This window comes from Condylura cristata, unplaced genomic scaffold (assembly GCF_000260355.1).
Source record: "Condylura cristata isolate star-nosed mole 26May11 unplaced genomic scaffold, ConCri1.0 scaffold00016, whole genome shotgun sequence".
Lineage (NCBI taxonomy): Eukaryota > Metazoa > Chordata > Mammalia > Eulipotyphla > Talpidae > Condylura > Condylura cristata.
Window position 1 is genome coordinate 4,326,738 of NW_004567117.1, and position 17,000 is coordinate 4,343,737.

General features: G+C 33.2%; 1 protein-coding gene across 3 annotated transcripts in view; it reads right to left on the reverse strand.

The window, feature by feature from the left end:
• Positions 1 to 2,996: 2,996 nt before the first annotated feature.
• Positions 2,997 to 17,000, reverse strand: part of ANKRD12 (ankyrin repeat domain 12) — a 110,082-nt gene continuing 96,078 nt past the window's right edge. For all 3 annotated transcript variants that reach the window (XM_004683744.2, XM_004683743.2, XM_012725875.1), the window contains 4 exons: positions 14,223 to 14,321; positions 9,572 to 9,715; positions 6,970 to 7,065; positions 2,997 to 6,181 (listed from right to left, as the gene is read on the reverse strand). In XM_004683744.2, coding sequence (XP_004683801.1) covers positions 5,996 to 6,181; positions 6,970 to 7,065; positions 9,572 to 9,715; positions 14,223 to 14,321 — 525 coding nt within the window. In that variant the 3' untranslated portion in view covers positions 2,997 to 5,995. The remainder of the gene's footprint in view (positions 6,182 to 6,969; positions 7,066 to 9,571; positions 9,716 to 14,222; positions 14,322 to 17,000) is intronic.

The window sequence follows — 17,000 nt, forward strand, 5'->3', positions numbered from 1 at the left end:
TTGGGAAAAGCCTATTTGAATGTTTCAGGGAAGGCCTACCCTTGAGTAACATGCTTATGTAAAGTGATTGGAGGCAAAGTACTTGATGCCAGCTGAACTGTTTTTGTTGTCGTTTTTGATGGAACACAAAATACTTTAACTTGGAAAAATAACAGTCTTAAGTATCCAGACTTGGCTCTTTGGCAGTTATCATTCTCTAACGTTGAAGTGAGTGTGTCTCTCTAAGATGGACAACAGTTACTGGTAATATTTAAGCTTTCAGGTTAAAATTAGAATTTTGGAAAACGAGTGTGCATTACTAGTTTCTCATCTTCAAATTTAAAAGAAATTTCTGATGAAGTCAGTGATATTAACAAGTGTGAACTTTTTGTATTGTATAGTGAAATGTGTCAACATTTAGAAGACACATATAACTCAATGGGCCAGTATTTTCCAAGTAATCAATGTTACTTGATAATGCATAAAATTATCTGAAAATGTATTGAGCTATTTTTCCATACCCAGTATTTATGTAATACCAGATTTTCTTCAAACTAAATCAAACCAAAAAATGAAGATCCAACACATTAAGTGTAGAAACAAATGTGAAATTATAGCTGTCTTCTATTTGGCCAGAATATTTGTTGAAATAATTTTAAGTGCATTTTCTAAATTTCATTTTTGGAAAGATATAGCTTTATAAAGATAAAACAAAAATGGGCCTATTAATAAATATTAAAAAAATCCATCTCTACTATATCTGTATGTCACAAACCAAAATATTTCAAAGTACTTTTAAGAGTCCATAGGTGTACTGCATGCAAAAAATTTGAGAACACATGTCCTGGGTGAATCCTCAGATGAAAACAGTCCTTGGCTCAACACATGTACTCACTTGTGAGTTCATGGATAACTGTAAACCTGCAGAGGAACTGGAAACTATGTAAACAGGACTTGGCTCAGAAATTCATATTCCCTAGTAAATCCAGTAAATTACAGTACTGGGCTACTATCCAAGATCATCTATCTATACCTTGCTTAAGAAATAAACAGCATGAGAAACTACATAAAGAGCAGGTAATCGAGGTAATATAGAGAACATAATCCATAATATAATACATAATCCAGGTAATATAATGTCCAGAAAATAATAGGTAATTCAGGAAAGAGTTTTTAAAATTGCTTATTTAAGTACCAAATGGTATTAAAAGTAACAGAGGTAGTTTGTCTAAGAAAATTAAAGCTATGGTTATATACCCATGTGGCCTTGATATATGAATAATTAAGAGAAAATGAGGTAGGGGGAGATATTCAGAAACCCATTGACCATTCTGATAAAGTCATGAGTGTAGAAGTATTAAGAAGTGATGAAACTAGTCATACAAAAAATGGGAAGACAGGTGACAAAAGTGGGTAAAACTTCCATGACAAATAAAAGTACCTAACAAAGGAGCAGTATTTAGAATAAAGAATTCCTACAAACCAGTAAGAATCCAATAAAAAACAAGCAAAATACCTGGACATTTCACAAAATTACAGATGGGTAATAATTATATGAAGTTATGCTCAACCTCTTTAAAGAAATGCGAACTAAAAGCATAATCATTTACTACTGTAATTCACCAAAATCGCCAAAGACTGACAATTGGGATGATTCAGAGCAACTGGGCTTCCTCCTAAGTTGCTAGTACTGGTATAAAGTAGTGGTATGAAGTAGTGCAACCACTTTAGAGAACTGTCAGCTCCTACAAAGTTAAACACATACTTACACCCTATGATTTAGTAATTATGTCTCAAGGCATGTACCCAAGAGAAATGAATTATGTCCACAAAAAATGACTTGCTTATTCATAGCAGTTTTATTCACAAAAGCTCCAGGCTGGGAACAATCCAAATGTCTACCAACAGGAGAATGAATAAAACAAGTTTGTACAATATACTACTTGTTAATAAAGAACAGAGTACTGAGATATGCAACATGAATTCCAAAACCATAAATTGAAAAAAGGCAGATGCAAAATAGGACATATTTTTTGATTCCATTTATATGAAGCCCAAGAACAGGTACAACTAAAATACACAATGATGGGAATCAACACAGTGGTTGCCTGCGCGCGAGGGTGTATTAACTGAATGGGGCACTAGGGCACTTTCTAAGAGATGGAAATGTTTAATATAGCTGGAACTGGGTGATGGTAACAAGAGTGTATGCATTTTCTTGGACTTATCAAACTACCTAAAATATGGTTAATTTTAACTAGATATAAATTACACAACTTAAAACTGAGAAAGGTAATGATAACATTTTAAGCTGGGTGATGGTCACATAGGTGGAATTTTTTAAATCTGCGAACATATGCTGTATTTGACTCCTACACATCAATAACAAAAGATTTTTAAAAACCTACTCATCAGTTATTTAGATAAATCTTTTAAAAATGCCTAAAAATCCATCAATGGTTAAATATTTCCCATTTAATCTTAAATTTGAGTAACAAATCCAGCCAAAAAAACAAAATCTCCATGAAAATAAAGTACTGTGATTATTTTTAGGTAGAGATACTACCCGTGTGAAAAATTTATTTGCATATATTGGATAGCATTTATGCATACATTGGATTAATATTTAACCATTCAATGTAAATGTGTTTTTCACTGTTTTTATACTTGTAATTTTAGACATTTTGATTAATGGAATTGTTTAAACTTTGTTTCAAGTTTTTCTGTGGATCCTGGTTTTCCTGAGTAGAAATATTTTGGGGTAACCATCTTGGTGGGAGCCAAAAAGAAAATTCCATTTTTGGTACAAAGGAGATCACAGTTCCAAAAAGCCAATAAGAAAATCATCAATTACAAGATGTTTTAACCAATTACACGTCCCAAAGAATAATATCTCTTGTAAAAATGTTTATGACTTAAATGTTTGAAAAGTTGTATTTAAAAAAAAATCAAGAAAATGCTTTCTGTAATATGTAAAAACAAGAGACTAAAATTTTTTAAATAATAAATTACCTCTACCTAAATTTTGTGTTCTTTTGTGTCAGGATATGGCAGAAAATGTAAAATATCACTAACTTTTTGGATAATTAAGAGAAATGCATATTTAGCGCTCTCAATTCCTAGAAGTGTATAATTCTTAGGTTCCATTAAGATGAACTTCATGGAATCTTTGAGATTTTTACAGTTATGAAGTTTGCAGCATGTCTAATACTTAAAATTCACTTTTGGGATATCATTACTGAATAGATTTGAACTTGAAAGGCTATTTCTGCAATTTTGCCCAAGTAAACATTGGTGTTTGGCTTAGTCATATAGGAATGAGAAATTAAAAAACACATTTAGCACACATTTCACTCTTATTTTTTCTATAAAAATATAACTCTTTATTAAATAACATGCACAAATATTCAACTAGTCATTTATTAAACAGATATGATTTAGAACAAGATTTAAAGAAATACAAATCCCTTCGGTACAATTTAGTATCTTGTTCATGATATTTGAATAGTTAAAAAAAAATCACTGTTTAGACTAACCATTCTTTATTTCTTTCAGAATTCTACATCTTTTTAAGCAAATACCTCATTCTAAGTTCTTCCCCTTAGCATTTCAGAGCTTCAGAATGTACTTACTATCAAAAGCCCTTACCTCCTTAAACTCTCATTGAGAAGGCATTCTTTTTTTTTTTTTTAAGCTATCCAATTAGCTTTGAATTACTTTAGAAAGTAAAATCTGCAGAAGCAGAATCATGGCAGAGAGGCTCCAGCTCCTTGAGGTACATTTGAAGGTGAGAACTGTGGCTAGTACTACAAAGTTGGACTAAAATATGCCAGATTCCTGATTGCTTGCTTTTTTCTTCTGCAGCTTGTTCTGTTTGGTCACACAGTGATTTCCGCCCCGCCCTCCACTTTCTTTCTGGTTAGACTATCAGAACAAATGCTGTACAAACTTACTCCTTCTAGTATTTTCTGTAGCTTCAATGCTCAATAATCTGGTTTTTGATTTTTAGGCAAAAGAATAAACAAAATTTGCATTAATTTTTTCATATTAAAAAGTATTGCTTTTATTAGTTCTTAATGTTCCCAGCCTTAATAATAAACCTAACTTCAACAAAACCAGTGCTTTAAAATCTACCCTGCCTTTCTTGGCCCCATTTATCCAATAAAAAAGGCCAATTATCTCTTATCTAAATTTCTAAAGAATATCACATCCATTTTTATAATAAAGTCCTTGCACTGTGTTTTTTTTTTTTTTTAAACAAGTGCTGCTTTATTGCGCATGCCAGGTACAGTATGAATTAAAATATAAATTGGTGTAAAAATTCAAAAGTCCCTAAGCTTAATATATACCTTTGCACTCAAAAGCTTCAATTTTTACATTCTCTCCCATTGGCTATAATTTCCAGCTTGCAAGTTGCATTTAAATCACTTCATTCCTTATATAGTCTTTGAACTCTTCTCTATCACAATAAAAAACTTTCAGTAATATAATTCAAGAAACTATTGTGGAGTTTTCTAAATTTTTACCTCATACACTGATGATCAATCTTATACTAATCTAATTTTCCTTTCAAAAATGTTTCATAAATCCAGTCACAGGCTTCAAATCTGAAATATTTCTGATTATTAAATCTATGTTATAGCAGACAATGGACTTTTTTCTAAGCACATGGCTAATTATTAAAAACAGCATACCAAATCTTACTTTAATTATAAAATTCTGAAAATTAGACTTTATATTATGATACAAGAAAAAAATACAACATATTAATCAATTTTTCATAAACGTTGCAGATTGATCAGAATGTCTGTTCCTTTTACTTATTTTGACTACCAAATACCTCTTTTTTGACTTGAGTACTAAGTTTTTATTTTAAAAGTGCAAAGGTTATTAAGCTTAAAACATTAAGCAATGTAAAAAAGTTTTACAATGATTTAACATGACCAATAAAATTTATTAAACATATTTACATATATTCACAGATTCTTTCATAGTTGAGTATTAAAATAGACATTTACATTTCAGAATTTTCATTCAAAGGCATTTTTGGGGGGGGGAGGGAAAAAGACTCTACTGTGAGATGAAAAAAGAGCTGTTTCTTTGTATGACTAATTCTAAATAATATGTCCAACATAGTAGGTCACAGGCACAATTCCAGGAGACTAGTATGAAACACCTTACACTCCACGTTAGGCATCAATTATGGAGAGAGTTAAATTATAGAAAGCATGCAATATAACTAAGTCACAATCTTTATAGATATGGTGATGAAAACAAGCTAACTCAAACACATGCATGCCTTATTTAAAGGTTTTGCTTCCTGAACACACTACTACTACACTTCATACAATCTACAACTTTGGTCCAAGAAAACATCAGACAAAACAGTTTTACAATTATTTCTTTGTACATGTTTGACTACCAATTCCTTTGTATACAGTTTGAGTATTAATTACAAGATTTACAACTGCACAATATGTATAAAATAAGTTATTAAAAAGGAAGACAATATTAAAACTCTTGAAAAGAAAACTGTACAATTAATTTACAGATAATAAACTGAAGAAATTTTGTGCCAAGTTTTTCTTCCACATTAGAAACTATTTGGTAGGAATTGCAACTTTCAGTTTGCTGATATATTTTAATAAAACTTGAAAGAGATTTGAATACTAGTGGTTATCTTCTTATTCAGAGTGCTAACAACTTCCAGCGTTGTTAGCAGATTCTCAACTTGTTAAATATCTACCATAGTCTGCTAACATGCTTTAAAGCAAAGTTACCTTTCACCAATATAAATAATAGTTTTCAGTTAGAAACAACTTGGATCTAAGATCCAAAATAATTCTTTTCATCTTTTATAAAATGACAGTGTTTACTACATAACCAACTTCGGCTGAACTTTACTAACAGTTGTAAAGGCATAGTAGCAATATTTTCACCAAAAGGCAGTTTCCCATAATATAATACTCTTTGAGCTTCATCATTTTAAGACGATACCATCAGGAAGTAATGGCTGCTATATAGGAGTCAATTCAAAGTCATCGTTAACATCAACAAGGGGAACATAAAACTCCTGGATTTCGTAAATGCTGATAGATTTATAGGTGGCAGGATCAAGTTCCTGGAGTTTGAGTTGCCATTCTAATCTCTGGACGGCATTTAAAGCTGCAGCTTCATGTTGTTGCCTCATTAAAAGACAGGTCTATTTTAAAAAGAGAAGAATTGATTATCCTATAAATAGGCTTTGTTTAAAAATTCAATTCATCCATAGCTTTTTAATGGATTAAGATAAAACACATAAGTGGTACAAAAAGTTTTGAAATACATGTTTCTTTTTAAAAATTTTTTCTTTTGAAATACACATCTATTTCTGTGTTGCCCTGTCTATATTTATATGCCAACTTCACAACCATTTTACAGACTTTCAATTCAAAACTGTTCTTTCAAATAATGCAATTGCAAATTATTAAAAGAACTGTGTAAATCTAAGTGATTTTTGCAATGACTCAGTATTTCAAACCATACAGTTTTCTTAGTATTTGAAACATAGCATATTCCTTCATTTATTTTTCTCACACATCTTCACTGTTAGAGCTATAAGCAGATTTGTATATTGGGAAATAAACATAATATTAGAAACTGCTTTTTCTGTGGTAGTTTCATCTTCTATATTACTACAGCCCTGAAAATGGCTTTATTTTCCTTTCCTGTGGTCCAATGTAAGGGTCAAATACTACAGTTTTTTTTTTTTTTAAGATTTATTTATTTATGCATACAGAACTGGGGCATAGGCCAGAAGTGCAGGGGCAGTGAGAGGATTCACCAGAGACAGCGTGGGGAACAGAACAGGCCAACTGACAAAGTACACTGCTGAAGGGAGCAGCAGGCAAGACTGGTGAGGTTCCTTAACCATCCCTCTCTATTAACCATCGGCTTTTGTTTATAAAAGGGAAAGCAGTCATTTTAAATTGCACTTCTAAGAATACATACCTTTAATTTGTCAAATTTATCATCCACATCTTGTAACCAAGACATGAATTGCCTTGCGTTAAAGCGATCCCTCACAGAAGTTTTACTGTCATCAGACTGAAAGAAAATATTAAAGCAGTTCAATATTATAAACTAACCCATTTAAAAATTTAAAATCTGTATGCCATTTAAAACTCTTTATGTCATTGTATTTTTATGCTTTACTCTAACTTTTAAGGAACATGGAAATGTTTTTCAAATAAGGGCAAAACATAAAATGAATACTTTACCCCACATATTGAATAGACAAATAAGTTACTGTAAGTCTTAGGGTGCTAAGTGTCTTAGAGTCTTAGGGTGATCTAACTCATTAAATAGAATCCTACTGCTGCTTTGTTGAGTCAAGAATGTTTCTCAAAATGGCAAGTTGTATGAAGTACTATGCTTTGTGACATCTTTGTTAGCATATATTCAAAATTAATGTTAAAATTTGGCACATATAGGGACAGAAAAAGTATAAAGACGGAAGGAAGACAGGTCAACATTTTCCTCAGGACCAATACCCTGAAGTACTCATAAAGAAAAAATATTTAAAAAAAAGATTTATTTATTTATTTATGCATACAAGAAGTGGGGTGAGGCCAGAGGTGTAGGGGTTAAGAGGATTCATCAGAGACAGAGTAAGGAGCAGAATAGGTGAGCTGACCAAAATACAATGTTGAGAGAAGCAGTGGACAGGTCAGAAGAGGTCTGCTGTGCCATGTGGGTCAGCAACCTGGCCTGTGATCTACTGATAGCTTCAGAGTGCTGAGACTTAACCCCTTGTAACACCAGGAGGTCCTTCATAAATAAATTTTTTATCAATTCTTAAGAATCCCAGTTTTGGCATTAAGATAGGTTATATTTAAATTTCAGCTTTGTAGCATATTGTGTAAACTTTAATTATATACAATTTCAATTTTCTACTCTGTAAAATGGAGTAAGAGTACCTCTTTTCATTTTGTTTCGACAGTTTAAGTCTCTAAAGCCTTCATAATAAATGCTTGGGCATACAGGAAGCTCTCTATCCAATAGACATTCATTGTGACTATTACTACTACTGCTACACTACTATACTACCAGTGCTACTGAAGCCACATAAGGCATAAGACAGCCCCACAAACATTTACTTGGCCCTCAAGCAATTTAAATTATATTGTTTAATTTTTAAAACATTGTAAGTTTACTTATTTTAAATAGTAAGAGGTATGATAAAAGTAGGCTAATGGATGATCTTAGTCCATAACAAAGAAAAGATTTATTTTCTTTTTCATTCATTTCTCAGAAGGTATTCTCATACAAAATAAACATGCTATTAAGACAAAAGACTATCTACTCTAAAGGCAGATGTAAAAAGGGTAGATAATAATTCTACATATTTTCCTCAAAAGAATGATTAAGTTGCTCCTGTTCTTTAATTACCAGGTTGACTGTGACCTGATCCTCTTTACTCTCTGATTTGTGGCTCATTTTGTGGGTTCACTCAGAAAATTTACTTATTTTTGATGTCTTCTATGACTCATCTGGGGTTAAGGATTTCTCAACTCCACTGAATATCACTATCAATGTGTCTTTATCTGTCTTTTATTATAAATATCTTAATGCTTTGGTCTACTTTGCAACTCTAATTTTGTTTTTTTATTTTTACATGTCTTTGTAATTTTAATGAATTTGGGAAGAAGAGGAAACCCAACAGGTGGTGTTATTCAGTCATGCTGAACTAGAAAGTTTAAAAAACACTTTTTTTGTAGCTTGACTGCAGACTTCCATTTCTACTGTTCAAAAGTTTATCTCACTAATTTCATGAAACTGAAAAACATAAGATACCATATAATCTAGTCCAACTGTTAGTAACACAGCTGAAATATTCATTTCGGTTAACAACCATTCATTCTTTTTAAAATCTTTGAAGTTGGAAATTCTAGAAATGGCTCTCTGTGGCCTCTCCAGTATCTATTTAGAGTCAACTACTTTTCTCTTAAGATCCAAATTGTTCATATTAACAGTGCTTCAGATATTTCTGAATACTTTTACTTTATTTTGAATATCATGGTTTAAATTTACTGATCTAGTTTAATTACTTTATAGAAGAGAAATAGTTGAGAGAACAAAGTAAAAACTGTATTGTGTTACTAGTTTGTCTTATTTAAAACTCTTCTCCTTTTTATGTGATAATGTTTCATTATCTGTGTTTATAGTCTTAATCTATTTCAGTAACATTCAAGATCAAAATAAAAGTTTAGGCAACTTAGGCTTAATTTACCTGTATTGTTTTCTAGCTTACAGTGACTTCAAGTTGCTTTAAAGTTGGAATTTAATATATAAACATCCACTTTGAAAACAAACTGTACGTCATCTATGACACATAACTACATTGTGATTATCTGATTTTACATTTAAAACTAATGTTTAGAGGACTTTAGAAAACAGAGGACCAGGAAATTTGAAGTACTTTGGTTTGAGCCTCTTTGAGATCTCTTCTTTGAGCCTTATTGGTTTGCTTAACTCAAGTTTCTTTTTTGGAAGTAGATTATAAAATCACTCACAGTTGTATTTCAGAGCATTACCAACTCTAACACGTTACCTGAGCATCCAGTGGCACGCTGTATACTTCCGCGTCCAGTAAAACAGTGCATGCGCTAAATGGCAGGGTTTGATTTGCCAATGTTCTTGCAGCCCTGTAATGAACTCGTAGAACTTCCTGTTCATTAGATACAATGAGTTTTTCCTAGTTGAACAAAGAATTGAGGGGGAAAAAAGTCAAATAATCAACCACATGCTTTTAAAATAAAAAAAAATCATTTAAAATGTGCTAAAGAATCTGGATCTGAGTTTTATCTTTACAGTAAGCCTGAGAAATCTGAGAACTCAAGTATTTTCAAAGAATAAACTCTCTATCTAAAATTGGCAGTCTCTTTAAAACAATATCTTCTAAAGTGCACAATGGTGGTTTTTAGTACATTCACCAAAATGTTCAACCATTACTACTTTCTAGCTCTAGAACACTTTCATTGTTCCACTCTTCAGCAAACCCCCTGCCCCTCATTACCACTCTTACCTTGGCAAAACTAATCTATTTTTGTTAATATGGATAGACCTATTATGAACATTTCATAGTTCATTCCTTTTCATGGCTGAATAACACATCAATCTATGAATATGTAACACATTTTATTTCTCAGTTGATGAACTTTGGGTTGTTTGTACTTTTGGGTTATCATGAATAATGCCACAGTGAACAGTCATGCTCAAGCTTTTGTTTGGACGTATGTTTTTATTTCTCATGGAGTAGAACTAACAGATTATATGATAAGTCTATGTTAAACTTGTTGAGAAGTCACACCAAACTATTTTCATTATCAGCTTTGTCATTTTACATTCCCACCAGCAATGTATGAAGGTTCCAATTTTTTCACATCCTAGCTGACAGCTGCCATCATACCTTTTGAAAAACAGCTATTCTTATAGAGTAAAGCAATATGTCATGTGGTAGCAGCTTCTTTTACAATAAGAATCTTCACAGAAACAAACACTGTACTCTGATGCTAACTACCTATAAACCTTTGACAATCACAGGACAACCCTGCCTTAATACGTGATGTAAAGTCAAAACTCCCACTTATGTATGTGCAGTCACTATCATAAGGTAAAAAAAATGATCTAGGCAAACTTCAACATTTAGCAGATTGAGAATTCCTAGGGTCTGGCTACAGATCCCAGTCTACCCTCACCTTAGTTATTAGGTTTGTGCCATCTGGTGATAATTGTCTTTTTTGGCATAAACATCAATGGGGACCAAACCTGGGACCCATGACTATTAGAACTTGAGAGACAAAGGCAGTGATTCCCAGAATCCCTTAGTTATTTGATGCTCATCATTTTGTTGAATTTGTATGCAAAGCTTGGCTAGGAGAGAGAATACAAGGATGTGGCTGGACATTTTTTTGGGGGCATAGAAGAACTGGGGTACAGGGCATGGGTGAATGGATTCACCAGAGACAGAGTAGGGAGTAGAACAGGCAGCTTTACTGAAATATACTAAGGGAAGCAGTGGGAAGACAAGAGAGGTCTGCTGTACCTTATGTAGGTCAGCTCCCTGGCTGGGGATGAACACAGGTCATAGCATGGTGACAGCACTGAGACTTAATTGCTAGGTCACTAGGGAGGCCCTTGATGGACTTCTTTTGCCTCCATGTTTCCTAGTTTGTGCTTAATTGACAAATAACTTTATTTTTTTCCTGATGGAGAATGCAGTTCATGTTATTCCCAAACATGCATTACTCCAGAATTTTACTGTATTTTTAATTAGTAAAAAGACAAACACCTGGTCCTATTTAATCTTATAAATTCTTAATGTAACAAATGAGACTTAACAGGGATAAGTCTAATTACAAAAAACAGACATCCCACTGATTGGGAAAAAATTTTCTCACACAATATTAGCAATAAAGGGTTGATCACAAAGATATACAAAGAACTGATGAAACAACAAAAATGAAGTAAACAACCCCATCAAAAAAATAGGCAGAAAAGCTAAAAGGACACTTTTGCAAAGAGGCAATGCAGATCACCAACAAGCAGATGAAAAAATGTTCAACATCACTTGTAGTAAGGGAGATGCAAATTAAAACTACAATGAGATACCACCTCACACCAGTGAAAATGGCACATCTTAAAACAACTAGCAACAACAAATGTTGGTGAATTCTCCTGCACTGCTGATGGGAATGCAAACTAGTACAACCACTATGGAAAACTGTTTGGAGGTTCCTCAAACTGCAAAAAATGGAGCTTCCATATGACTCAGCAATCCCACTCCTAGGTATCTTCCCAAATGACACAAAAACACTGATTCAAAAGGACATTTTTACCCCCATGCTTATTGTTGCTTTATTTACAATAGGAAAGACATGGAATCAACCCAAATGCCCAAAAGTAGATGACTGGATTAAAAAGATGGGATACATACACACAGTGGAATATTACTCAGCAACCAAAAAAGAAACTCATGCCTTTTGCAGCAACATGGATAGAGCTGGAAAAGATCATGCTTAGTGAAATAAGCCAGAAAGAAAAGGAAAAATACCAGATGGTTTCACTCATAGTAGGAATATAATGGACCAGGGAGAAAGTAATAATAATGAACAGCTATATACCAGAGACATTTTATGGGGGTGGAGTGGAGAATAGGGGGAAGGGAAGTGCACGGGACTATGATGATGGCATATGGATGATTTGGTGATGGGAAGCCCACAGAGATTACAACTAAGATGGAAAAAAGGCACAAAATGATGTAAAAATAAGCTATTATAAAAAAAAGTGGTAAGTCTAATACATTCCATTTATTGATTTAAGTGCAAGTTTAAGGTGCAACTTTAAAAGATATACTTACTCCCTAAAATAATTAACAGGAAATGCTGCTAAAATGAGAGCTCCAATATTAAACTTCAGATCATTTTTTTTAGATCATCATTTTTTATCTTGTGTTTTTGAACATCTAGAACAGAAACTCTCAATATCTTTTAAGAATGGGTTATGTGAATCCCAAAGTATTGCTTTCTCTTACTCCTTGGGTTGGTAGATTGGGAAACTATACAGCTCTAAGTTAATTGAGCAGGGATTGTGGCTGGTACATCTATTTTCTATTATGTTCAAATGCTGTAATTTTCTATGGAAAAAGTACCCTTGGACAGATCCTTAGCCTGAGGACTTCATCCTCCGAGAAACCTATGGATGAAGTGAGGCAGAGGATTGACTATGAACTTGGATGGGAGAAAATTGTCTTTATTCTAGCCTCTCTCTGACTCGCACAAATCACAGTAATATCAGAACCATCTGCAACTTTGTCATTGGAAATGAAAAATTACACATATTTTCAATTTATATTACAGTTGTTATGTCTATTGCCTTAGTTTTATACTAATACCTTCTTTAAAATTCCAATGGTTGTTAGACCTGCTACTACAGGATACTTAGTGGTAGGGTTGTGTGTGTGTGTACACACACTTGTACAATACAGCTGGCCAACTACCAAGCAACTTTGCAATTACTCATTTGTACAACCACCAGATAGTAGCATTGCTTCACTTGGTCAGACAATGAAGTTGTTTTCTAGTAGTTTCCAAATTTTAAATTATTTGGTCCATATTTAGAAGGAAATGAGTCATTTTTGTTTGAGTTAAAGTTCTGCAAATTGCATTCAAATGAGTACTCTTAACTTAAAGGGTGTAAGACTTTTGAAATATGGATAGAGACACACATAAATAAGTATCAGGTAATTTCAAATATGTCTATTGGTTGCAATTGCTGTTATATCATTTAACTTCTTTATTACACTCAAAGTGCCACTGGCATGCATCATACGCCAATTTTTATCAGTGCATTTTTCTTTTATTTGTGTTCTCTTTGCTATGTTATAAACTAGTTCTACCTATTTAAAAATATTCAGAGAAAAAGTTTCATATTTACCAGAATCTTTCAGGGTTCATAACACAAAAAAGTTTAAGATCCTTGCCCTAGGGAATCAATCACATATGATTCAAATACACTGAATACAAGGTTTACAGATGGATATATGTTTATCTGTGAAGAAGGATAATAGCTTATGTCATATTTTCAAAAACCTCTGTGCTTCCCAAAGATTAAGAAGGTGTTAATTTTTGTCAATCCAAATAAATTGATTTTTTTAAAAAAAGATTTCTTTATTTGCATACAGAACTGGGGTATAAGCCGGAGGTGCGGGAGCAATGGGAGAATTCACCAGAGACAGAGTGGGGAACAGGCAGATGATGACATGCTGAGGGGAGCAGTGGGCGAGACAGGAGAAGTCTGCCATACCATGTGGGTCACCTCCCAGGTTGGAGATCAAATTCATGCTGAAGTGGCTTTGGCTAGCTTAGTAGTGCTGTGCTTTAACTCACTGTGCCACCAGGGGAGGGCCCCAATAAAATGACTTTTTAAATAATTTCTTTAAAATGAGTCACGTTACTTTTCCCTATCATTTTATACCAAGACTAAGCACTGGAATCCACACACCTGTATAAATTACAGCATGACAGAAGCTATCCTAAAACAGGTTTAGCAATTCTCCATCTATTGTAGAACCAGAAGGTAACAAAATCCAACAATTTCTCAAAATGGTTCTAAGAAAAATTCTTAATAAAAAACTTAAGCCATTATAATTTATTATTGAAATAGATATTTTAAGCATTAGCATAAATTTAAACATTTCTTACCCTCTCAATACTGTGTTGCAAACGTAGTTTCATCCTTACAACTTCCTGTTGTCGAAAAAGCTCTTTAAGTGGATCTGACAATGAAGGAGGTGGTGTAATCTAATAAAAAAAAATTAAAATTACTACATTGTATTTACAACAATGGGCTATAAGACCTTTTTAGTATGTAACACATTAAAAACAAATTCAAGTGCTCTCTGAGTTAAACAGTATAATAACAATTAGAAACAATTTAGAACACTAGTTGTAGATCGTAGGTAGGGAGAGAGAGAATACAAAATCAAAAAAGCGTGGAATAGTCTTTAACATTACTGTAGTTGGGCCTTCTTGGTGGCACAAGGCGTTAACTCTCACACTGTGATGCTATCAGCAGCCACTGCAGCAGGAGTTAGATCACAGGCCCGGGAGCTACCCATATGGCACAGCAGACCTCTCCAGTCTCACCCACAGCTCTTCTCAGCAATGTATTTTGGTCAATCTGCCTGTTCTGCTCTCCACTGTTTCTGGTGATTTCTTGCAACCCCCCTGATGATTTCTCACAAACTCCTGCTTCTGACCTGTAACCCAGTTTAGTATGCATAAATAAATAAATCTTAAAAAAGGGTTACAGTAGTTGAACGGAAGGTACAGTAAATGGAGGTTTCTTTGCGGACATGATAAAAATCAAATATCGAGTTTTACATTTAGTGAATTAAGTCTTAAATAAAAAAAGATAAAATCAACTTCTAAAAAAATCTGTGTTTTCAAATTTGTTTTACTATATAATAATTTACTTTATCCATACAACAAAAAAAAACTGTGGCTAGCTGATCTCTAATTTGAACATTATAGTAGACTGTTCTTTCTGGTAGATGCCAGAGGTTAAGGAAGTTGACTCACACTGTCAGGAGATACTGTGCTGTTAATAAAGAGATATCAAAGTGTGGCAATAACTGTCTGTGATTCCTGAATATTCTCCTTCTATTCCTTGGTGTATCTGTATTTCCCTTCTGTCCACTATCTAAGAATTACTGTAAACAAAGGAAAAAGTATCTAAGTTTTTCATAGTGTAGTAACCTATTTGTGCCTCCTCAAGGTGAGATAAGCAGGTGGTTATTGGTGAATTTGTTTTCAGTCTTTATACATTTGATTTTTGTCTTCTGTAAACTGCTTAAGTTTAATAAGAGCTGTAAATTTTGGTGCTATTGTTTTAGCTTTGCAAAGGTATATAGGCCTCCTTCAAGCATCATAGAAAAGAATATCCACTCTTGGGGCTGGGGTGTCAGAGAAAGCTTCCTTGAGAAGGAATGAGGTAACTGAAAGAACAAAGTAAAAAGAAGTGAGTTGTGGGAAAAAAGAAAAGGGACATAACTACTGTAAGAGAGGATGGTACAATCAAAGGCATGAAGTAAGAAATATGGTGTCTGGAGGCAACTATAAGCAGTCTAAGTTCTTGGAACATCAAATTTGAGGGAAGGAACAGCATTATATGGGGATGGAGAATCAACAGGAGTAAAAAATTAAAGGTTGTTGTCTATTCTGCAAACTGATGTTTTTTTAAAAAATGTGTCCCACAGAACAATGGGCCCATAAAGATGATTTATAAGAAATGGTTCCAAGATATGAGATTTGGAAAACACAATATATATGTAATTATAGAGGTGTCTCACAATTAAATTTTTGTGGTTCTGGATCTGAGATTCCACAGTAAAGAAAGCCACTTATATTTAGATTAGTGCTTTCCTAAACATATTTGACCATGAAACTACCCCAATTCTCCAGCAAAGATATTTCATTAACAAGGTACAGAATAGATATACCTATTAGAGGAACCACTAAAAAGGTCTTACAGCTCACTGTGGTGTATGAAGAATAGATACTAAGGGTACGAGATGTTAGGGAATTAAAAAAGAAGACCACTGTTAAAATGGTGTAAGATGTAGGATGGAGTACAGGAGATGGGGTCTAAGATATAGATACTAAGGACAAAAAGGAGCAGTGAAAAAGGACTTGGAGGTTCTTTAGCTTGAGGCCTAAATGGCTGATAGTAGAGATCATAAGGGGGGGGGAGAAGGGAAAAACAGATTTTTGAGTAAGTTCAGTAATGATATACTGAAATCCAAGTAAAGCTATTCAGTTAGCAAGAATAAAGCCAAAGAGAGAAATATGGGTATAACATATAATCTAGGAATTCTCAACATGTAAATAGAAGATGTAAATCACTAAAGGAATATACGGAAATTTCCTGAGAAAAATCTCCTGTGATACTTTCCTCAGCAACCTTCAAGTAAGTCATACTTGAAGATTCTTTCAATATCTGTGATTTTCAGGAGTCTCTCCTACAATTTTCCAGGGATACTTATTATCACCCACTTTTGGAATCCCTGTGTGTTGGTGTCAGAGACCATAATAGATACTAAGTAATGAAATTTTTTGTAGTTTTTTTTTTTGTTCCTCTTGTTTCACTGTATTTTTGGGTACTTGACCTGTAGTTTTATTTTACTTCCCTTAATTTCTTCTGGAAAAAACTTAGCATTCTGGTTAAATTATGAGAAAAATATTGTTAGAAGAACATGTGAACTAACTTTGGAGACGTTTCACACTTCCAATGTTTCTCTACATAAACCTGAAGAAAAATTATTTGATAAAATGGCAACTGACAGGAAACAAATGAATACAATCATACTGGAAAGTACAAAAATTATCAAGGTGATTTATATTGTTTTGGTCTACATTATCTTTGAAATTAAGTTTTTTTTTTTTTAAGATTTATTTATTTATGCATACAGAACTGGGGTA